General features: G+C 40.5%; 2 protein-coding genes across 2 annotated transcripts; one reads left to right on the forward strand and one right to left on the reverse strand.

Moving 5' to 3' along the window:
* Positions 1-2243: 2243 nt before the first annotated feature.
* Positions 2244-3413, reverse strand: LOC113562599. Its single transcript, XM_026972408.1, has 2 exons — positions 2767-3413; positions 2244-2696 (listed from the first exon to the last, which is right to left on the reverse strand). Exons 1-2 carry the CDS (start codon positions 3073-3075, stop codon positions 2244-2246), a joined length of 762 nt encoding a protein of 253 aa, XP_026828209.1. The 5' UTR covers positions 3076-3413.
* A 474-nt stretch (positions 3414-3887) lies between these two features.
* LOC113562600 lies at positions 3888-5032 on the forward strand. The gene is made up of 2 exons (XM_026972412.1): positions 3888-4368; positions 4439-5032. The coding sequence occupies exons 1-2, from the start codon at positions 4060-4062 to the stop codon at positions 4889-4891; spliced, it is 762 nt and encodes a 253-aa protein (XP_026828213.1). The 5' UTR covers positions 3888-4059; the 3' UTR covers positions 4892-5032.
* Positions 5033-25498: the final 20466 nt, after the last annotated feature.

Raw genomic sequence — 25498 nt, forward strand, 5'->3', positions numbered from 1 at the left:
CACTTACTTACGTCTACGCGGTCTTAACGCTACGGGGTCGGAGGTTGTCGCGGAGTCGCGGAAGGCGGAGGTGCGGAATCGGCGTATATTCGGATACAACGCGGAGTCGCGGAATGCGGAGGTGCGGAATCGGCGTATAATGCGGAGTCGCGGCTAGGCGGTCGGGTTGCTGCTCAACATGCAGGCTTAGGCGGGGTGCTGCTCAACATGCAGGCTTAGGCGGAGTGCTGCTCAACATGCAGACTTAGCGGGGGGGGGGGAGGGCGGGCTGCTCAACCTGCAGACTTAGGCGGAGGCGCTGCTCAACATGCAGGCTCGGACGGAATGCTGCTCAACACGCAGGCTTAGGAATGCTGTTCAGCGTGCAGACTTAGGCGGAGTGGCTGCTCAACGTGCAGGCTTAGGCGGATCGGCTGCTCAACGTGCAGGCTTAGGAAGGCCAGAGTTGGAGAGCTCTGGCCGAGGAATGGTCCCTACGGTCTCGCGAGCCGCACTTATATACCCCCAGACGCTAGGTCCGGGGGGCAGAGACGCTTGGTGGAACCGCAGCGGCTCGACGGCGCTTTGGTATGCGGTGCCAGCAGCGTCGCGCGCGGGGGCCTTACGCGGTGCCAGTGGCGTAGCGAGCAGCTGCGTCACATCTCAATTGCTATTACCTACTGATTTTCCCCGTCGGCTGGAATTTTGTGATTTGCTAACTGATAAGGTAAAATGGTTTTTTAATTTGAATAAATTTTAATATTAAAATCTTGCTTGCGTCACTGTATAGAGTTATTTTTCAGGTTCACCTGGATAATCCAGGTGACGATATATTTTTAAAAAAATATTTTGTGGATTGATGAGTGTGTTTTTGGAAGTGATGGATATGTGAACCGTCATAATGAACACCATTACGCTCGAGAAAACCCTCACTGTGTTAAAGAAATTCACGTGCAAGGTCGGTGGACCTTAAACGTATGGTCGGAATTCTCGGAAATCAAATTATCGGCCCAGAATTCATTGAGGGTCATGTGAATGCCGAATATTATGCTAACTTCCTTCGTAATCGATTAGGAGAATTATTAGAGGACGTTTCATTGGCTATTTTAAGAGATATGTATTTTCAACAAGATGGCCATCCTGCTCACACTTCCTTGTTGGCAAGAAGAGTATTAAATCAAAAATTTCCAGACCGTTGGATAGGTCTTCGTGGTCCCCAGGAGTAGCCACCTCGTTCTCCGGATTTCAATCCTCTGGATTTTTTTCTTTGGGGTTACCTAAGAAATAAAGTCTACGAAACGTTACCGGTAAATAGAAATGATTTAAGAGAACGTATTCGAATAGCTTGTGCGGAAATAACACCAGAAATGTTACGCGACATGCGTATAAATTTAATGCGAAGAATAGCATTATGTTTTGAACAAAATGGAAGTGTATTTGAACATCTGCTGTGAGATTTATTATGTCAATTGTTATGTTCATTATGTTAATTATGTTAGTACGTTAATATGTTATGTTAATTATGTTATTACGTTAATTGAATTTTATGTGTTGCAGTTATAATCAACAATTTGAAATGTTAAAATGTATTTTATAATCTATTCAATTATATATCTATTCATTTTATATATACAGGGTGTTTCACACAAGGGTAAAAACCTTTCGCCCACAGATAGATAACGTCAGATCGAATTAAAATGTCCTAAACCATTTTGCGATCTGCGCGATAGTTAACGAGTTATTAAGTATTAAAAATCGCGGTATTAGTCCGGCCTACCGGCGAGTCAGTGCGCGCGAGCCAGAGCGGGGCGGGGTAGGCGGGAATAATAGGATGAGCCGCTCGCGCGAGTCGCGGCGCGACGCGATAGCGGGTATCGGATTACAGCAGCAAGCGAGACAACGCGTGGAAAATAATTGTTACATATTTCTTTTTGTGATGTACACGCAAGTTTTATTTATTAATATTAATAATGTTAATTAATATGGTTATTAATTAATATTATTAATATTATTAATATTAATAAATAAAACTTGTGTGTACATCACAAAAAGAAATACGTAACAACACTTTCTCGGCAACTCGCGCGCGTGAATGAGATAAGAAATTATTGTATGATTACTAATTATTTACCATATTGATTAATATTATTCACCATAGTATTATTTAATATTTTCGTGCTATCTTTTCCACACCACTTTGCAGTAGATAGCATGGTGCGTTTTTTTAAGTGGTTTCCCCAATAGGCCTAATCCACTCTAACTAATTAATGTAAGAATTGTTCGAAGTGCCGTCCTCCTTCTCGTACACAGATTTCGGCTCTTCGAGTAATATTGCGCGTCGCACGGTGCGCCATGTCCGGCGTGATGGTATCGAAGGCCGCAACAATAGCTTCACGAACTTCTTGTTCCGTACCATCACGCCGGTCCTCTATCGCAGTTTTAATGTACCCCCATACAAAATAATCGAGTGCATTTAAATCAGGCGGCCGTGCCGGCCAGATGATTGGGCCACCTCGACCCATCCACCTGTCCGGAAAACGCGCGTCTAAAAGATTCCGTACTTGCCTGCTAAAATGTGCAGGAGCTCCATCGTGTTGAAAAATCAACTCCGCCCGTACGTCGAGAGGGACATTTTCAAGAAGAGCTGGAAGTTGATTTGCGAGGAACTCTGCGTATAATTGCCCGGTTAGCCTGGGCGGAAGGAAGTACGGACCGATCTGAGAATTATCAAGAAACGTTAGTAGATAAGTGCGGAAGAAAATTAGCTGAAATACAAGGTGCACTCACCACTTGATCTCCAATCATGCCGGCCCAAACATTTATGGCCCAACGGCGCTGAAATGCGCCTTGTCGAACAGCGTGCGGATTTTCTTCTTCCCAACGTACGAAGTTGTGAGAGTTAAACACCCCGTTCGGTGTGAAGGTGGCCTCGTCCGTCCACAGGATGCGGTCGGGGAAAGAAATATTCCGCCGACACTGCGCGAGGAACCCTACATGCATTTTATTGAGAATTAACACGAATGCACAACAAATACTGTAAATGTTAAATAAGAGTAATGAAAATACCTTCACAGAAGAAGATGCGCAGTTGTGCATCTCCGGGAAGAAGTTGCTGCACACGTTGATAGTGGTAAGGTCTTAGACCACTACGCCGTAATGTACGATGCACCAAACTGTTGGAAATTCCAAGTGCACCAGCAACGCGACGCACGCTGTTTCTGGGATTTCGTTCGAATTCCCGTAAAATCCGTTCTTCTGTACGAACGTCGTGACGCATTACTGCACCGGGTCGTACGCGATTTGGAACGACGGATCCGGTTCCCCGTAATCGCTGGATACAGCGCGTAAGTGTTACGTACGACGGATGTACACGGTTAGGAAATCTTTCCGCGTAAAGACGTACAGCGGCATTTCCGTTTTCACCCGCCATCCCATACGTTATCACCATATCGGTGTATTCTCTCGCGGAGAACTGGGCCATCATGCAACAATCGTTAGACGTTTTTCGATGTATCAATAGAAAGTTTGTTGTAGTTAAAAATTGAACCGCAGGTACGGAATGTCTTTCTTCCTGCACTGGCGGCTTTGTCGACTGTTGCGATCGTCAATTGCTTATGTCGCGTTCTCGTCTTCGACGCTTACACTGCAGTGCACGATTTGATTCCGTACGAGACAAATCGAGCTATTGTTGCATGATGGCCCAGTTCTCCGCGAGAGAATACACCGATATGGTGATAACGTATGGGATGGCGGGTGAAAACGGAAATGCCGCTGTACGTCTTTACGCGGAAAGATTTCCTAACCGTGTACATCCGTCGTACGTAACACTTACGCGCTGTATCCAGCGATTACGGGGAACCGGATCCGTCGTTCCAAATCGCGTACGACCCGGTGCAGTACTGCGTCACGACGTTCGTACAGAAGAACGGATTTTACGGGAATTCGAACGAAATCCCAGAAACAGCGTGCGTCGCGTTGCTGGTGCACTTGGAATTTCCAACAGTTTGGTGCATCGTACATTACGGCGTAGTGGTCTAAGACCTTACCACTATCAACGTGTGCAGCAACTTCTTCCCGGAGATGCACAACTGCGCATCTTCTTCTGTGAAGGTATTTTCATTACTCTTATTTAACATTTACAGTATTTGTTGTGCATTCGTGTTAATTCTCAATAAAATGCATGTAGGGTTCCTCGCGCAGTGTCGGCGGAATATTTCTTTCCCCGACCGCATCCTGTGGACGGACGAGGCCACCTTCACACCGAACGGGGTGTTTAACTCTCACAACTTCGTACGTTGGGAAGAAGAAAATCCGCACGCTGTTCGACAAGGCGCATTTCAGCGCCGTTGGGCCATAAATGTTTGGGCCGGCATGATTGGAGATCAAGTGGTGAGTGCACCTTGTATTTCAGCTAATTTTCTTCCGCACTTATCTACTAACGTTTCTTGATAATTCTCAGATCGGTCCGTACTTCCTTCCGCCCAGGCTAACCGGGCAATTATACGCAGAGTTCCTCGCAAATCAACTTCCAGCTCTTCTTGAAAATGTCCCTCTCGACGTACGGGCGGAGTTGATTTTTCAACACGATGGAGCTCCTGCACATTTTAGCAGGCAAGTACGGAATCTTTTAGACGCGCGTTTTCCGGACAGGTGGATGGGTCGAGGTGGCCCAATCATCTGGCCGGCACGGCCGCCTGATTTAAATGCACTCGATTATTTTGTATGGGGGTACATTAAAACTGCGATAGAGGACCGGCGTGATGGTACGGAACAAGAAGTTCGTGAAGCTATTGTTGCGGCCTTCGATACCATCACGCCGGACATGGCGCACCGTGCGACGCGCAATATTACTCGAAGAGCCGAAATCTGTGTACGAGAAGGAGGACGGCACTTCGAACAATTCTTACATTAATTAGTTAGAGTGGATTAGGCCTATTGGGGAAACCACTTAAAAAAACGCACCATGCTATCTACTGCAAAGTGGTGTGGAAAAGATAGCACGAAAATATTAAATAATACTATGGTGAATAATATTAATCAATATGGTAAATAATTAGTAATCATACAATAATTTCTTATCTCATTCACGCGCGCGAGTTGCCGAGAAAGTGTTGTTACGTATTTCTTTTTGTGATGTACACACAAGTTTTATTTATTAATATTAATAATATTAATAATATTAATTAATAACCATATTAATTAACATTATTAATATTAATAAATAAAACTTGCGTGTACATCACAAAAAGAAATATGTAACAATTATTTTCCACGCGTTGTCTCGCTTGCTGCTGTAATCCGATACCCGCTATCGCGTCGCGCCGCGACTCGCGCGAGCGGCTCATCCTATTATTCCCGCCTACCCCGCCCCGCTCTGGCTCGCGCGCACTGACTCGCCGGTAGGCCGGACTAATACCGCGATTTTTAATACTTAATAACTCGTTAACTATCGCGCAGATCGCAAAATGGTTTAGGACATTTTAATTCGATCTGACGTTATCTATCTGTGGGCGAAAGGTTTTTACCCTTGTGTGAAACACCCTGTATATTCAATTATATATCTATTCAAATTAAAAATCCATTTTACCTTATCAACTAGCCAGTTACAAAATCAAGCTGAGAAACGGAGAAAAGTAGCAAGTAATAGAAACTGAGTGGTGTGACGTTTAAAAGGATGCAAAGGATATAGGTCTTTCTTCAAAATACGATGCACTTTTACATAATTCATATTTAATTCCTTTCCAATCTCTCGTTCCAAGCTCTCCTGCTGGTATCAACTGTCTGAATTGAATAAACTAAACTCAATTGAATAAATTAAATATTGTTTGATAATTTTCTCCGTCGACTTGTAATTGGTGAGTAGCCGATAAGGTAGAGCGCCCATGGAATAGGCAACCCGACATACTGACATGTATGTTTCTGTAGCACCCTGTATATGTACATGTATATGTACTCTGATTTAATATCATAATTGTTTGGTACATCTTTTGCCGCGTCTTTTGGATCATAAGTGTTATATACATATACGTAAATTTAAGTTGCGCGCGTGAAGTGGGATGATAGCGGCGTGATGGACCTTTCGATTACTTTGAATCTGACAACGCAGCTCGCCAAGTTCTGTCTCATGGAGCATACGTTTATAATATTAAGTAGTACTGCCATACAGTTTGTTACAACCTAAAGAAGTGGTAGATGGTATATGTTGAATCCCGCGCATCCCAAAATACATAACAAAATGGCGACGAGGTTGGGATCGCTGTGATTTCATTGGATTGTGAGTGAGCTAACCTCAAACGATATAGGACTCGGAAAAAGGAAATACGGCAGAGTACACGTGTCAATTTCATCAGTCCACGGTTGCAATAAATTACGCTGCAACAATAAGTTTTGAAGCTGCATCATGATGCTGATAGCAAATCCGGCGCAGGGTAGCCCTGCAAGAGCTAACCTCGAAGCGAAGCCCACGATATTGGGTTCGTTCTCGATCGAAGCATTCGATCCGATGGTGACAACGTGGAAACGTTGGTTACAACGACTTCAAAGCTCATTCATTGTTTTCGGCATCGAAGGCCCTGCACGGGTGCCATATTTACTATGAACAAATTGCGCCAACTACAATGGGTATTTATGCAAACCAGAAAATCTATTACTTTATTATTACTCTTTGGCCGATATTCATTGTTGATTCTGATTTACGACCATCTTAAGTACAATCATAAGATATTTGAAACCAATCACACAGTCGTATTAACATCTTAAGACATTACTTCAGATCGTCTGGAAATAAGAACGGACTATGAATACTAGCCTTTGATATTAAAAAATAAAGGACATAATAATATTAAGCAGATATTTTTATACGAATAAATATTTTAATACATAGAAATATATTTATTAATACAAATAAGTGTTTTTTTTCAAAATACTTGGCGCTGCTAAACCGAATCAAAAATTGTCTTAGTATTTAAATAATTTAAAGATTACAATAATTTCCTTAAACTTGTAACAATTCGTTTCCTCGTTACTTTAAATATAAGGTTAAGGGCTCGATATACGAACAAGAGGACTGTGACAAAAAATTGTCCGTTTAAAATTAAAATATTCAAGTTCCGTGAGCAGAGGAGAACAATTATATTTTTGTTATACAATACATAAAAGCGAGCAAATCATTGTACAAACTTAACTTAACAAACAACGAGCGACGGGTGAAACCTTCTGTGTGCTACTCGGGGAAGTGACCTTTGTAATATATGTCAAATTCAAGTCCTTACTTCGTGTGAAAAGTCGGAAATCCATACAAAACCACTAAACTTATTTTGTTAATAACTTTTTAATAAACAATGAGCGACGGCTAAAACCTCTTGAAGGTCACTCAGAAGGGTGACCTTGACAACATATGTCAAGGTCAAGGTCATTGGAGGGGGTTTCCCTTTTCTGAACTTTTACCAACCTATGGTGGCGCGCGTGATGTTGATTACACGGAAGCATAGGAAAAGTCGGAGTAACTGGCAGTCCATGGTTATATAGTCAAAGTTTCACACATTTTGTAGTGTGAAGTATGTTATTCTTTTTTATAATCTATGAGGAGATGAAAGCCATAGTCCTGTCAGTCAAGGTTTTTAAAAGTATTAACTTACATGTTTATAAAATATAAAATTATATTAAGTATATTTATGCACAAAAGTCAATTATGCAAGAAAAAAGAGTTTACCCCCGTCGTTTTTTATTTCGTTTAATAAATAAATATAAATATACATTCGGCAAAAAAAGTATCCGGAATTAGTTAATAAAACACAAATTATGCCTAAGTCTCGTCCGGATGGAAACTATGTATGTAGTCGTGCTCCTGTACGCGCCTCGACAACAGTGTTAAAAATGCCAAAAGCAAAAGGCGGTAACTCGCACGCTATCATGCGCCACCAGCGCTCCTGCGCGCCGTGCGCGCCTCGCGTCCTCATTGTGTTCTGTTCGTTAGTTTAGATAACAGTGTTTTTCGACTCTCCGTATTTTTCGATTCTCTTAGGGTTTTATTGTATTATGCATAGCATAACGGTAAGCGAAACAGCTTCTGATGTTCGTACGTGTATAACGTGTGTGTATAAAGTTTTGCAGACGTCATCAGAGTTTTTTCTCGCGTGGTAAGATTGCGAGTACGTTCGCGCGGTAGTCTGCGACATGGAAAACTCGCGAAGTGTTCGTTCGTCGATGGAGTTGCTGTCATCGGGGGAATTTTCTGCGCAGTTTTGGGTCAGTTTTATGGACATTTTCAATGCGTGAGTCTTTCTTGCCGGGAGAAGGTCCATAACCTATTCTCCCACGATCGGTTTTTGGAGGTTAGGCCATCGACCGAGGCGTTTGCGCACGAGATCGCGCAGGAGATGCGGTTCCAGCGGCGAGTTCTAGTGGCTACGCCACTTGCCTTCGAGCACAGCATCGAAGAAACCGACGGTCGCACAAGCGACCGGGGCGTTGTACCAGGTATGTCCTCTTGTCGCCCCAGTTTCCCCTGGTAATGGCTGGCAAAGAGAGGACATAACCGACGGTTCTCTTCTGCTTTTCATGATTGCTTGAGCATTCACTACCGGCATCGACAGCGACAGACCTGCGATAGACCTTCGATAGGCACCTGCAGTGTGTTCTTCGCTGATCCACTGGCCAGTAAGTTTTCGGATCCTCAGAATCCACTTTTGAGCGCAGCGACGCATGCCTTGTTGGATTATCTGGAGGAGCGTAAGTATCCGCTGTATTATTTATGTGGAAGCCTATCGTGCTGCATGCAGTCGATACAATCTCGCGGTACTGGAAGCGAGAACACTTGTACCGGACCTTTGTCTAATTTCGACGTAAAGAAGGATCTGGCGACACTGGCTCCACTAAGGCTCTGCAAAGGACTTTGTAGCTGCATTATCCTCTCCGGTCGCTAAGGAAATGAGGATCTTTTGCTTGCGCAGATACAAGTGAATGCCTACCTCAACGCCTTCGACTCAGGCGTGTTACTCTCGGCTTATGGCTGGAAATTTTGCAAGACCTTCACGGCGGCGCATGATCGACCTCGACGTATCAGAGGGCGTTTTTTGGATCTGCGGTCACCATCCTTTTCTCTCTGATTAAGAGAGTTTTTTCTAAGCCTTAATTGGCAAAAAGGTTGCGGAGATAGCGTATGTCAATATGCTCTTGTTGCGTCAGGATTTCGCCGCATCGCTTACAGCAGCGCAGGCTTGTGTCAACACGGGTCGTCAAAATCTACATCGCCATTGGTTTAAGGACCCTACAGCCAGTTCGCAGACAACGTAGCAGTGGATCTCGCCTCATCGGCCTAAACACACTATTTCCTTTTATTCGGATTATTGTATACATAATAATCATATTAATATCCAATACTCATTACCAGGTAATACGGATACTAATCATCTCATTATTATTCGACCGACTGTACGGCCCCTCTTCGCCCACCGTTGGCTCACCACTCAGGAGTTCTTTCTCACCGAAGTCGCTGCCTCTGCTTCCCGTCTCTGTCTCGACACCAACACTGAGCAATGTAAATTTGCCAGTCGCTTTGCCAGACACCAACACTGAGCATTGTAAAAACTGCCAGTCGCTTTGCCAGACACAACACTGAGCATTGTAAAAATTGCTAGTCGTTGTGGTTAATGTTATGAACATTATTTGGTCGGGCTTCACCAATGCTCCTACATAATGAATGCAATTTTGAATTATTGCATTCCTTTTGCCATTCTATCTCTGGCGAGAACCTTCCTTTCTGAACCAGACTTTCCGAATCAGAGCCTACACCATCTAATGATGTATTGTTTCTCTTCGAGAGATTATCGCATGGTAGACGTTTTTGTCTTGAACTTGTGAGAGTTACTTAGGTATTTCGTGCCACCACTCTTCAAACTAGAGGAAGAGCGGACTGTTGCCTGTCGCCTCATGTCCTCGAAATCACAAAGGGCCACTCTCGCTCTTGCAAACGTCTACTTCTTTACTCAAGATTCAGAGTACTTAGACCATAGCTATGGTTCCAATTTCTTGTAGACTGCTGTCGAGCTACTGTCATCACATTTTTATATCTTTAGATCTCCTCCAGTCTTTGACACCCTTGTGTTTAATTTTTTAAATCGTACTTGGAATCATCAGCTAGATGCAGATGTTTACTATTCATCTGGGCCTCTAATGAACCATTCTTTCTAATTCCTCCTCACTGTCGGGAACAAATTATTTGCTTATTCACAGTTATAGCTTGCAGGACAAGAGTTTCCATGAGAAAGTTACTAGCTTACTCGGATCATCTACGCACGTCTTTCATGTCCAACAGTTTGCTTGCAGATTCCTTCATATCTTCAGGGATTCGCAGCCGTCGCGGGATTCGTTGATTGCACCAGCAGCGACAGTCAACGAGGCAATCTGCGCTGGGACCAGCAGTGGCAGGCGACGAAAGACTGGGGGATTGATATTTTTTCCGCTCCCCGTTAATCTAACAGGGAGTCGTTCATTGGCAAGTTTATCTGCGAGATTTCTCAAGATGCCTCTTTGAACGATTGGGCGCTCCGTGTGATGGAGTACGTACACAGAAGTCGTAAACAGATAAGGTCAGGACTCCTCATTTATGTTTATTGGACCTCAATGCGGCCTTTTACGCTCTTCATTTTTTCGTGGCAGATCTCCACGATTGCGACTTTGGACACGTCTGTCAATTTTGGAGTTAACCAATTCTCCCATTTGTCTGCTATTACGCGGTAAATTTGGCGCTGATGTCAGGATCATAATATTTTTATATTCATACTTTGCATATTACCTTTTTACAATTTATTACTGCTGTGGATCGCGGATACTGACATTGAATAGTCTCTATCGGACGAAACATTTCGTCGCGTCTCCACGACTTCTGAGCATGAGATGTAGTTTTATTTGCACCCTTATTCAATAATATGTGCCATATTTATCTACCTTGGTTTCCAGATCTGGATTCAATTCCAATCACTGCATTTATCCTCTGGGAGGGGCTAAAGTTTTCTTTTTTCCGCCTTTTCATTTTATTGCCAGAAGTACTAAAAGGAATGGCGGATGACGAGGCAGCGAGAATCCTGGTGGTGCCTGGTAATTTTCACAGATCTGGTTTACGTTTTTTCATAGTCTCTTCTTATCAGAGCTAATCTTTTATTATCAACTCGTTTATTACCAAAGCTGTTTTTTCTCCTAGCTATTCTTCTCTCTTCTCGCCTATCTGCGATCATTACCCGGCTGGAGACGCTTGCCCTGGGGAATTGGCAGATTAACAGGGAAGTTTTCAGTGATCGCCTAATACCATAAACAGCAATTCCAGCTTTATTTGCTTCTTTTTCGGAATCATCTTTCGAGTAGTATTCCTGTTCTCCCCGTTTCTAATGGAATTTTGGTCAATGGCATCGATTGCTTTGCCATTCCACATTTTTTTCGCCAATGTTAGAATTATTTAACTCAGAAATTATCTTACGTTTTTTCCCATTCAGGCCTCAATATTATGAGGTTGGCACTCTTATTAGTCCTATAGCGAAATCAGTTATCGTCCTACACTCAAGCGCTTCTGCATAGATGTCAGTACGCCAGCCGCCTTGACGCAGTAAGATCGCGGCCTAATCCGGTCTTCAAGATATCCAGGTTGTCCTAGTTATCCATTAACAACTATTGTTCTGCTCCCGTCACCTTTGTACCTCTTTACTACGGTACTTCTTTTTGGCTCCCGGAACAGGTCATCAATCTTAGATCCTTTCTCTCTTCTGACCTTTACCGGTCTTTAACTGCGAATTGTATTTCGTTTCTTGGACCGAATCAAAACACCAACGTGAGGTTTTTTCTCAAACTGTTTTCTGTTGTTTTGAGTCTTGCACAACTCTCTGCAGTGTCCTTCTTAAGGTTCATTACGTTAGTAGTTCTAAATAATTTTGTCCCCTCACGTACGGTTTTTTCTTCTATCGCTTAAGGCACCATGTACGGCAGTTACGCTACAGCCCGAAACATTTGAAAAACCTTTTGATTATATTCCTTTGGAATATAAGACAAAAACCGTCGCTCTAGCTAAAGCTCATCCAAAGTGGTCTTTGGCAAATCTTCAGAAGAAAGGGTGCAGCCGTTTGAAAAGAAAAGAAGATCTCAAAAAATGGGCAGATGAGGTGAAGCAAGGTGGAACAAACTTTGATGAATGGATACATATTGATACGGAAACCTTCGAGCGTTTCAAAGAAGCTAAATCCTTTTATGAGCAGGTAAATTTATTGTTTTATGGAAACAGAAAATGTCAAGGTAAATGTTTAAAAATATATACAATATAATGGCTTGTAACTTTAATAGGTAACAACACAAACAATTCAGCAATGGGCAATGGCAGCAGCATTCCCTTATATTTAGGAACAGTTTACTTTTAACGCCAGTAGATCATGGGTAATCCTTTTCAAAAGACGACATAAAATAAGACAGCGGAAAATTATGAAATATGTTAGCGAAAAGGATTGCACTACAATAGAGGAAGTATTAGAAGCGGCTAAAAAATTTCAAATGCAAACCAGAACTCTAATCTTAAAATTTGAGAAAGATTTTATTATTAATACCGATCAAACTGGTTGTCAATATGAGAGTACCTATAATAGAACCCTCGAACATCAAGGTGCGAAAACAGTTTTTGTAAAAACAAAAAATTTAAATAAGATTACTCACTCGTATACTACGCAATATTCTTTGACCGCATCGGGAAAGATTATTCCTTTTGTTTTTCTGTGCATGCAAGAGCTCTCGGGAAGGTTTGGTCGTATAGTTCAAAACAATATTAATAAATTGAGTGGTGAATATAAAAACGTTTTTGTCACCTGTTCCAAGTCTGGAAAACTTACAACTGAATTATACAAAACATTTTTAACTAATATTATATTACCATATGTAAGGAACAAGTTTTTATTAATTATTGATTCTTGGGGAGGTCAAACCAACCCCGCTCTACATGATGAAATTTTTGAAAATGAACAAGGGGAACCGATATGCACATTAAAAGTTATACCGCCGAAATGCACACCACTATGCCAGCCCTGCGATGTATATTTTTATCGTCAGGTAAAAAACTTTCTCAAGCGCTTGCAGAACGCTCCCACATTGCTGCAAGAACAAAGGGAAATATCATCTCGTGAAGACATAAAAATTCATTCTTTGATATTGCATCAGTTAAATGCTCCAGTATTCATACCTATGATTCAATACGCATGGTTTGCATCGAAATTGACGAGCGATCGAACGATCTTTTTGAATGTAAATGATGTGTGTTTTCCTGTCTCATTATTAAAACAAAAATGTGCCTGCGCAAAAGTTGGTTTTATACAGTGTGCTTGGTGCAAAACAGTCTTATGTTTCACTTGTTTTTACGATTGTAATCATTCTAAAGTTTGTAAATTTACAGAGCACGAGCAGGTATGACCGCAGTCATTTTATTATACTTATATTTTTCTACACTTCTTCTAATTACCTGTTTTTACACTTATAAACTAATAAATGCACCATTAAATATACAGGGTGTCTCGATGACCCCGTGCCACCCGTTAATGACGTGTAGTTTGGACTTAGCTGAATGGAAAAGTCTTATGTCATTTTGCGATTTTCGCAATATTAACAGAGTTATTAATTAATGAATATAAGTGAATGAGGGCGGTGCGTGCAGCGAGATAGGTCGGTAGGAGGGCCGTGCGTTCTTTGATACACCGCGAGCTGGGCGGGCGGCGCGCGGTGAGGGAGAAGGGTGTCTTAGATACTGACAATAACAAGGGCGCGCGATCCTCCTACTGACGGCTATCTTGGAGATAGAAACAGCGTGTGACGCTGGGGCCCCGCGCTGAGCGATAATTGATTCATATCCTTTTTTCCAAAATAGTTTATTTTGTGGCAATTTTATTTTAAGGTAAAAGAAATTGTTTTTAAGGCAAAGGAAAGGAAAGCTATCGTTTCCTCACCACCTTGCGGTAGATAGCACGGTGCGTTTTTTTTAAAGTGTGAAAAAAAATCTTATTTAACTCATTTACTCAAGCTTACTTACTATTTTATTTCCGATGATTCCTGCCCACACGTTTACGCTCTATCGATGTTGGAAAGAGCTAACGCGAATAGCATGCGGATTTTCTTCTCGCCGTATTATAAAGTTGCGAGAATTGAAAATTCCGTTAGGCGTAAATGTAGCCTCATCATCGGTCCATAAAATTCGGTCGGGGAAAGAAACGTCTCGCCGATGCTGCGCAAGGAATCCTGTGCATGTTCGCTAATGATTAATAATATACGAAAATCGCCAATAGTTAATAATGTACGAAAATCGTCATTAATGACGAAGAATAAAAATACCTCCACAAAAACATATTCGATGTTCATAGTTCTCGAGGACGCTGGCTCTGTTGATAATGATATTGTAAGGGTCTAAGGAGCGATAGAACAAAATACCCCCAACTATAGCCAAATAGGATAAATAGACCAAAAACAGAAAACAGCCAGAGTTAGTTGTCGAGCAGCGTTGAGAGACAAATATCGTCTGATTAGAGATTCAAGTCGGAATCACGGGCGAATCGAAGTAGAGATCGCAAGCGAGCTTATTGTAATCCTTGTTCTTCGTCTTATACATATTTCTCGCACGTGGTTTTCACGCAATGAGTGATCAGATATAAAGTGCAATGGATCAATTTACGTCTGAGGAATTCGTTGATATGATCATTTGTTACGGGATGGCTGGAGAAAATGCCAAAGCTGCGGAACGCATTTACACGAAAATATTTCCCGATCGACGGCATCCATCCAGAAACGTAATTACAAGATGCATCCACCGTGCCTGAGAAACAGGATCTCTCTTACCCAATTAGCGATACAATGGTCGTTTCATATATCCTCACCCAAATGAGGAAGAGAGAATCCTGAAGTTTTTCACAGAAAACCCGAACATGAGTATACGACGTGCAGCTCACGAACTTGGCATGTCGCGATGCGCGGTGCATCGTACTTTAACACGGAACGGATTACATCCGTACTATTACCAACAGGTCCAACAACTTCGTACGGGAGACTATAAACATCGAATATGTTTTTGTGGAGGTATTTTTATTCTTCGTCATTAATGACGATTTTCGTACATTATTAACTATTGGCGATTTTCGTATATTATTAATCATTGGCGAACATGCACAGGATTCCTTGCGCAGCATCGGCGAGACGTTTCTTTCCCCGACCGAATTTTATGGACCGATGAGGCTACATTTACGCCTAACGGAATTTTCAATTCTCGCAACTTTATAATATGGCGAGAAGAAAATCCGCATGCTATTCGCGTTAGCTCTTTCCAACATCGATGGAGCGTAAACGCGTGGGCAGGAATCATCGGAAATGAAATAGTAAGTAAGCTTGAGTAAATGAGTTAAATAAGATTTTTTGTTGCAATTTTACCTAAGTTTCTTGTCTTTGATTTTCAGATTGGCCCATTCTTTTTCCCGCCACGACTTAATGGGCAAATTTATTCGGATTTTCTGGAAAATCATCTGTCAATATTACTGGAAAATATTCCTTTACTTTTACGAACGCAGGTGATTTTCCAGCAAGACGGGGCTCCTGCTCATTTTTCGCGACAAGCACGTGAAATTTTGAACGCGCGTTTTCCGTACAGATGGATGGGTCGTGATGGCCCAATCGCTTGGCCGGCGCGATCGCCGGATCTGAACGTATTAGATTATTTTGTTTGGGGCTACATAAAGAATTTAGTCGAGCACTGGCGTGATGGCACAGAACATGAAGTACGTGAAGCAATTATCGCGGCCTTCAATACCATCACGCCGGACATGGTGCAACGTGCAACGCGTAACATTGTTCGAAGAGCCGAACTCTACATGGAGCAACGAGGAAGGCACTTCAAACAATTGCATTAAATAATGAGAGTGGATTAGGTCTATTGGAGAAACCACTTAAAAACAAACGCTCCGTGCTATCTACCGCAAGGTGGTGAGAAAACGATAGCTTTCCTTTCTTTTGCCTTAAAAACAATTTCTTTTACCTTAAAATAAAATTGCCACAAAATAAACTATTTTGGAAAAAAGGATATGAATCAATTATCGCTCAGCGCGGGGCCCCAGCGTCACACGCTGTTTCTATCAGTCTCCAAGACAGCTGTCAGTAGGAGGATCGCGCGCCCTTGTTATTGTCAGTATCTAAGACACCCTTCTCCCTCACCGCACGCCGCCCGCCCAGTTCACGGTGTATCAAAGAGCGCGCGGCCCTCCTACCGACCTATCTCGCTGCACGCACCGCCCTCATTCGCTTAAGACCCGTCTACATAGGCCGCAACACCAGACGCCAGACGCAGCTCGCAGACGCAAACACAGCACAGAGAAAACGCGTTCAGAGGCTTAATTTTAAATAATCCTCAATAATATTATAATTATCAATAATTCTCAATAATATTATATTATTAATGACTATAGTTTTACATAAAACATTAAATATCATTACATGTCATTATATCATTGTATGTTTTTCGAAAATGGTAGGTTGCGTGAAGTTAGGTCTCCATATGTTTGAAACTGATTTTCATACTTTTTTTACGGCACGCAGCGTGCACGCATTCGCTAATCGGCCGTACGCAACGAGTTGAATCAACTTCAACTTTCTGCGTTGCGTAAAATCAGTTTCAAACATATGGAGACCTAACTTCACACAACCTACCATTTTCGAAAAACATACAATGATATAATGACATATAATGATATTTAATGTTTTATGTAAAACTATAGTCATTAATAATATAATATTATTGAGAATTATTGAGAATTATAATATTATTGAGGATTATTTAAAATTAAGCCTCTGAACGCGTTTTCTCTGTGCTGCGTTTGCGTCTGCGAGCTGCGTCTGGCGTTGCGGCCTATGTAGACGGGCCTTTATATTCATTAATTAATAACTCCGTTAATATTGCGAAAATCGCAAAATGACATAGGACTTTTCTATTCAGCTAAGTCCAAACTACACGTCATTAACGGGTGGCACGGGGTCATCGAGACACCCTGTATGTGTATAACACTAGTCAACACTGATTTTGTCATAAAAAGAATGACAGGTCATTTCGATAGGATTTTTCCCGTAGATTACGAATCTGAAACCCAAAATATTCCATCACGTCAAGTTTTTGAGAAAACTGAGGTCAAATAGGTAAAAATACCTGTTTTTGGCACTTTTTGAACCTTTGTCACAAAGGAGCGGGACATGATAAAATACTCTATGTGTGCTCAAATTAAAGCTTGAACCTTAAACTTTAATGTTATGAAGCAAACAACCATGCGACTATACTGTGAAGTCGTGTAGCACAGGTTTTTTGACTGGGCGCGCGCCAATTGTCATTCCTTTTGTGACATAAAGAAGGTCGAAAATTGTTGACCAGTATAATCAGCCAAATATGATTATATAAAATAAAAACATCTTTATTATATTGTCAATATATACTATACATATATGTTGGCTCTCGTCTACTAACCGAAGGCGGCCGAACCGCTCAGTGGCTCTCTGCGTCACCCCCACCACTTCGGTGAGTCGCGGCCCGCGGGGACGAATTGGCGGCACTGCACCCGAAGACGGAATGACACTAAGGGACGTAGTCGGCCATTAACGTTTCAAGATGTCGAAGCGTCCATGGACACGTTCAGCGGCGACAGTAAGTTGGACGTGATCCGATGGATTGAAGAGTTTGAAGAAATGGCTACGTTATGCGAATGGTCAGATATTCAGAAGGTGGTTTACGCGAAGCGTCTCCTTAGAGGACCGGCGAAGCTGTTCATCCAATACGAAAAGAACACGAAGACGTGGAAAAGACTGCGGAAGGCATTATCCAATGAATTTGCCGATAGTTACGCAGTACATCAAGAGCTATCGCGACAGAAAAAATTGCCTGATGAGACTTACCAAGCCTACATATACAAGATATTGGAGATTGCGACTCAAGCGGATGTCGATGTTCGATCGATAATTCGATATATTATTGAAGGAGTTCCAGACGATGCTGTTAATAAGATTACGTAGACGGTGCTACATGGCGCAAGGACCATACGAGAGCTCAAGGAAAAGTTCGAGCAATACGAGGCGATCAAGAAGGAAAGTAAATCGAAACCTAAACTATCGAAGCAGGACGAAAAGAAAAAGATGACCCGCACGGGATCCGAGTCAAGCGCAGTGAAGGCGAAGCGGTGCTTCAATTGTGGCAGCAAGGATCATCTCAGCAAGGCGTGTCCTACAAAAGACAAAGGTGCTAAGTGTTTCAAGTGTAACGAGTTTGGACACATCGCTAAATTGTGCAAGGGGCCGACGAGCGTGCGGAAGGAGACAGCGTACATGCTTTCCGAGAACCCGAAGCAGAAGTTGGTAAAACCGGTGGAAATTATGAATCAATGTTTTATAGGAATCATAGACACAGGTAGTGACTTAAGTCTTATAAGCCGCGATTGTTACGAAAGAATAGGCTGTCCAAAAGTGAATGGTAAAATTAGATTTGACGGGTTAGGCGCGTTAAATAATGAAACGCATGGTTCTTTTGAACGATTATTATAGACGGTGACGCGTATGAAATTGTATTCCATGTTGTTGATAATGGAATGATGAAGCATGCAGTTTTGATCGGCGCAGACTTTTTAAATCTAGTTGAATTGCGGTCAATAGAAGGTCAAGTTACGATTCGTAAGATAGCCTCAAAAGCGGTTAATGATGTTGAAGTGCCCGAAGTATTTAAGATCGATACGATAGACGATATGGATTTGCCTGAATTGACATACATTCCTGATATAGATATTCGGCAAGAAGTGAAGAATATAGTACGGAGTTATGAGCCGAAAAAAACACGAGAGATAGATGTTCAAATGTCGATAGTTTTGAAAGACGATATCCCTGTATATCAAAGACCGCGTAGGTTGTCACCATCGGAGAAGGAAGAAGTTGATAAACAGATAAGCGTGTGGTTGAAAGACGGTATTATTAAACCTTCTAATTCCAAGTATGCAAGCCCTATTGTATTAGTAAAAAAGAAGAATGGTGATATGCGAATTTGTGTAGACTTTCGTAAACTGAATCGGAAAATGATTAAAAATAGGCATCCTTTACCGTTGATTGGAGACCAATTAGATCATTTACAGAGTACAATAATCTTTAGTGTTTTGGATCTTAAGAATGGGTTTTTCCATGTCAAAGTTGCTGAGGCAAGTCGGAAGTTTACTTCTTTCATTATACCGACGGGACAGTACGAGTTTATGCAGATGCTTTTTGGACTTTGTAATTCCCCCGCTGTTTTTCAGTCGTATATAGATGCGGTGTTTAGAGATTTGATTTTTGAAGGAATTGCTCGTATATATTTGGATGATATAATTATTTTGGCAAAGAATATCAGAGAAGCGGGGATACTACGATTTCCGGAGCGCCAAGTTTTGACCGTGGATTCTTTATCTACAGGTCATTACAAACAAAATTTAAAGAGTGGTGAAAGTGACTATCTGGTTTAATTTAGGAGATATGGAGGTTTTTAGTTGGAATTTGAGAAATCCACAAAAACGCGCCAGTTGCAGACTATTTTCGCGTTATTCAGAACAATATAGGGTAAATATTGACAATAACGGAGCCCGTCCCGATGACCTTGACCTTGACATATATTATATAGGTCCTCCTGAGTGATCTTCAAAAAGTTTTAACCGTCGCTCGTTGTTTATTAAAAAGTTATTTAAAAAAAAGAAATTTAATGATTTTGCACGACTTTTCAACTGTCCACGCGAAGCAAGGACTTGAGTTTGACATATATTACAAAGTCACCTTCCTGAATAACCCGCACTAGGTTTCACCTGTCGCTCGTTGTTTGTTAAAAAATTATTAACAAAAACGTTTAATGACTAGAGCATAATTTTACGATACCATATACGTTTACGAAAGAGTATATTTGATGGAATTTTAGCATTAAATCAGAAATAAGTTTGAGTTAGGTTATATTTTCCGAAACTGGAACCCCGGACACATACGATCGTTTTCAGCCCGCTTCGCGGGAGGGCGGGAGGAAGGGGCTTTACTCCTCTCCCCCGCCGGAGCTGGTGGAACAGATTTCACCGTACAGATTTTGGTCACCTGGTTCATGGCACGGATCCCGGCGGGGGGAGGGGCATCACCCCTTCCCCCCGCCCTCCCGCGAAGCGGGCTGAAAACGAGCGTATAAGTCCGGAGCTCCACTTTCGGAAAATATAACCTAACCAGATTAGGTTAGGTAAGGTTAGGTTAGGTTAAATGATTTTCCTTCCTTCGTTCATATTCGTCGTTTATGTCTTTCAATATTTAAATTAACTATTATATTTTCGAAACCTCTTTTGTTAATAACTTTTTCATAAACAATGAGCGACGGCTAAAACCTTTTATAGTCTGGAACTAGCAAAAAAGCATTTTTGTCGATTTCTCAAATTCCGACTAAAAACCTCCATATCTCCTAAACTAAACCAGATAGCCACTTTTATCACTCTTTAAGTTTTGTTTATAATGATCTGTAGATAAAGAATCCACGGTCAAAACTTGGCGCTCCGGAAATCGTAGTCTTGCCAGAGAAGCGATTAATAATTTAAAACGAGTAATTGATGTAGCAAGTCAAGCTGGTTTACAAATAAATTGGCGTAAATGTCGGTTTTTACAGAACGAAATAAAATATTTAGGTCATATAAAAAATGGTAAGGTTAGGCCCTCAGAACAGAAAACTCAGGCTGTTTTACACTTTCCGGTTTCGAAATGTGCCAGGGACGTACAAAGTTTTCTTGCCCTTACAGGTTATTTTCGTAAATACATATTTAAATATTCTACGATAGCACAACCGTTGACAGACCTTTTACAAAAGGATGTAAATTTTGTATTTGGAGAAGATCAAAAACAGTCGTTTCAGAATTTAAAGTACGTTTTAAGTAATAAACCTGTTTTAAGATTGTATAAGATAGGAGCCGAGACTGAATTACATACCGACGCTTCCAAGTTCGGTTATGGTGCAATACTATTACAAAGAGATTCGGTTGATAACGCATTTTGTTTGATATATTACGCAAATGGCAGAACTACTCCCGCGGAAGAAAAGCAGTTATGAGCTTGAGGTGCTTGCCATCATTAAAGCGCTGAAGAAATTTAGAGTGTACTTATTGGGTATTTAGTTTAAAATCATAACAGATTGCAAAGCTTTTACCTTAACTATGAATAAAAAGGATTTGTGCGTAAGAGTGGCAAGGTGGGCTCTCGCATTAGAGGAATTTAACTATGAAATTCAACACAGGCCAGGGGAGAATATAATGTATGTGGATGCTTTAAGCAGGTATCCCCTCCCTGAGACTTTATTAATTGAGGAGAGCAATGACAGTTTGATCGCTAGAGTTTTAAAAACTCGAAGCGGAGATCAAGACTTGCAAGAAATCATTAAGTTAGCGGCAATGAACAAAGCCGATGGTTATACGATAAGGAATAATTTGTTGTACCGTACCGATGGCGGCGATTTGTTATTAGTAGTACCTAAGGCGTTGCAAACTTCGTTCGTTAGAAAGGCGCACGAACAAGGACATTTTGGCATAAATAAAACGGAATCATTTGTTCGGAAAGATTATTGATTTAAAGCGATGCGCACAAAAGTCGAAAAGGTTGTTGCACATTGTATAAATTGTATTTTGGCCGAGCGTAAGCATGATAGACAAGAAGGATTTTTGAATGTGATAGATAAAAATGATTTACCATTAGATACTTACCATGTTGACCACGTTGGACCAATGCCGAGTACGAGAAAACGATATCGTCATATTTTTGTTGCAGTCGATGCATTCAGTAAATTCGTGTGGTTATATGCTAGTGGTCGACCGATACCGCCGAAGTTCTCACACATATACGTAGTAAACAGTCGGTTATATTCGGAAATCTGCGTAGAATTGTAACGGATCGAGGCACTGCCTTCACGTCTATTATGTTTAAGGAATTTTGTGAGAAAGAAAAAATACAACACGTCCTTGTATCTACCGGAATACGGAGAAGAAACGGACAGGTTGAACGGATTAATCGTACCCTTGTATCGCTTTTAACAAAATTATCCGCTCCTAAACCCGATGAGTGGTTTAAGCTTTTAGACATTGCTCAGAAATATTTGAATGCTACGCCGAGTCGAAGTACCGGCAAAACTCCGTTTCGATTAAAGTTTGGCATGAATGTACGATTAAAAGAGGCTCCCGATATATGCGAAATTATAGAGAATAAATGGATACGCATGTTCGAAGAAGATCGCGATAATGTGCGTCAAGAAGCTAAAGAAAAAATTCGTGAGATTCAATAAGATAATATTACGACTTATAATAAAGAAGCGGAAAAAAGCGTTAACTTATAAGTATGGAGATCTCGTTGCGATAAAACGAACCCAGCAAGGACCTGGTCTTAAGTTTCGAAATAAATTTTTAGGTCCATACTGCGTGATTAAAATAATGCGTAATGATCGATATATTGTCGACAAGATAGGGAACCACGAAGGTCCCCAAGAGACTTCAACATCGGCGGATAATATGAAGCTTTGGATTTATCATTCGGACGATGAATCTGATTAGTGTGTACTACATACGAGGACGTATGTTATGCTCAGGACGGCCGAATGTAGTATCCGAGATCGAGAAGAAAATGCTCAAACGCCATTGGAGCGTGCTTGCTTCCAAGCCGGTATTAGCGTCGCATGATTGGTGCGCGATAGTTCTTTCCGCTGTATCCAGCGATTGGCTCTAGCGGGATACGTGGGGGGTCGATCACTGCGAGTAACGCTGCGAAAGCATATATAAAGCCTGCGATTTTTGATATGAGAGATCGATTTTAATATTATTACACGTTGTACGTTTTGCGTTTCTACGATTGATAATCAATACGTTCCAAGTTCGCGTTTTTATCCTGCGCTCTGCGTGCTATATATCTATTATATTACAGTATAATAATTTCAATAATAAACTATATTATATTCTTATACTATTGTACATTATTATGTTTCATGTAATATGAGAAGTTTTCTGTTTGTATAAAGATGTTTTATTACAAACTTATTTCAAGCAAATAATGTAATAAACCTTATTATTATAAAATTACAATAAACATTCGTTATTTTTCATATCATATTGATGAAAAAATTTAATTTTAATATTTATGATATTATGTTATTGTATAAAATTTTAAAGAAAGGTATTTTAAAAAATTAAAAATGAATAGAGTTAAATAGAATTTATTTTGTAATAAATTCTTCAATCCTTATAATATATATTAACTGAAACAGGATACCCCGATCATGTAACTTTTTTCCTAGGACGAAAGTATTAAAAGTGAAAATTTCTACCACTGATTGTGAAATTAATTTTTCATATTTCCGCTTAGAAAAACAGTTATGACCTACCCTATTATTGATTCAATAGTTTAGAAATAGTAAGTTTGAAAACATTTATGGTTCTATCAGTAATCTAGTCAGGCTGGCTATTGTTAGCTAATGCAACGTTGCCGCCAGTTGCCACATCTATCTAATAGTACGGCCTGGAAATAAAGACGGCCGTGCATGCCATTGGATTACTATACATATATATATCCCCTAAGGGGCGAACAATCTACCGTGGCTACTTATAATACGTGCAGTCGCAGATCTTATGTACGAGTACGGCGTACGCCCTGTAGCCATCTGGTGGTGCCGTGAGTACTACGCTCCTGCTAGCGTATCCATAAACTTTACGAAGTAATTAATCATTCAATAGGCGCAAATGTGCAACCGCAAGTATCTCGATGGATTCTATCTTGATTACATCATCATAATGATATTTATATAACATACTGCTGCTATACAGGGTGTCCCAGACCTACCGTATAAGCCGTGAATGGTAGGTTCCTGAGTTCATTTGGAGACGAAAATTCTAATGCCAAAGTGTCAAGGGTGCTATAGTTTTTAAACGGGAAAGGTTTAAAGCTTACCAATAAACTTGTCAAAATTTTGCGCGCTCAGGGACATCGCATATCAAAAGGACCTTTTCACATCACTTCACTCAACTCGATAGAAACATGTTAATGTGTCCGAGTGTTAACTCGAAATTATTATTCAAATTATTATTCACTTTCTTTGTACATTGTTCACAAAACCGACGAATATCAGGATGATAATAGTTTATAAATTATCATACGGAAACGCGATGCGCGTCGAACTTTCAAAGCATTCGTGCAAAGCGTGCAACGAATGACGTTTCTTCTGTGATGAGAGAAAATCAATACAATCGATATGAAGTTTTCTGCATGAAATGTCGCTAAAGAAAATTGATCCCATTAAAAAAACTTTATAAAGGTGAAAAAAGTACGCCAAGTACATAAAAAATCTCACCTTGTACGCAACAAAAAGTTTAAAATGCTATTTATAAAAACCAAAACTAAATATGAAATCAATAGTTAACTAGCCAAGTACCTCGAAGCAATTCAGTTTGAGTATTTTATCCAAATGTTTTCCATGCATACTCTCTTATCACATGACGACATTGAAGTACTTGGCGTGCCCGGATTGCAGTGGTCAAGTCTTCTTCTAAATATCTCATAACATTTTTATAAATTTGTACAGCATCTTGATTTTTACTGTATTTTGTATCTTGATTTTCAATAATGACTCACAAATCTTGTTAGTTGGAAATATTAAAATAAACACATTTACAGTTTTGCAGACTAAGAAAGTGATTACAAATATCTTTTTTCATTACTTAGCCGACACACATAATTTACATGTAAAGTACAGATTATAGTTAGGACAATATGTTTTAATGCGACCTGGGCACGCCAAGTACTTCAATGTCGTCATGTGATAAGAGAGTATGCGTGGAAAATATTAGGATAAAATACTCAAACTGAATTGCTTCGAGGTACTTGGCTAGTTAACTATTGATTTCATATTTAGTTTTGATTTTTATAAATAGCATTTTACACTTTTTGTTGCGTACAAGGTGAGATTTTTTATGTACTTGGCGTACTTTTTTCACCTTTATAAGGTTTTTTTAATGGGATCTCATTGCTTTTTGCAAAAATTTTTTATTTATATTTTTTCTGCATAAATATATGCATTTTTAGCATTTCGAGGCCAACTGCACTTTTGTACTTTCGAATCATTTATTAATTGCCATTCGGTACCTTTAGCACGTACTATGTTTGTATAATGTCCATCGATTGTACTTTTACCTTCATGAAAAATTCCACTAATAATTTTATATATATTCGCACCAATAGAGATCTTTTCCGTAGGTACACCTTTAATTTTTAAATCTGTTATTTTAATAATTTTGTATCACTAATTTTAAATAACAATAACTGTAAGATGATAACACTTCCTGTTATACTTATATCAGTCTTTGCAAGTATAGAAGTAGCACCACAATTAGTACATATTTTTTCCACATTATTCCAGCGTGAAAAACTATATTGTATTAATTCTTGTAAAGTTGATTTTTTTAAATTGTCAGGTAATTGG

This window comes from Ooceraea biroi, chromosome 9, assembly GCF_003672135.1.
Source record: "Ooceraea biroi isolate clonal line C1 chromosome 9, Obir_v5.4, whole genome shotgun sequence".
In the NCBI taxonomy this organism is placed as follows: Eukaryota; Metazoa; Arthropoda; class Insecta; order Hymenoptera; family Formicidae; genus Ooceraea; species Ooceraea biroi.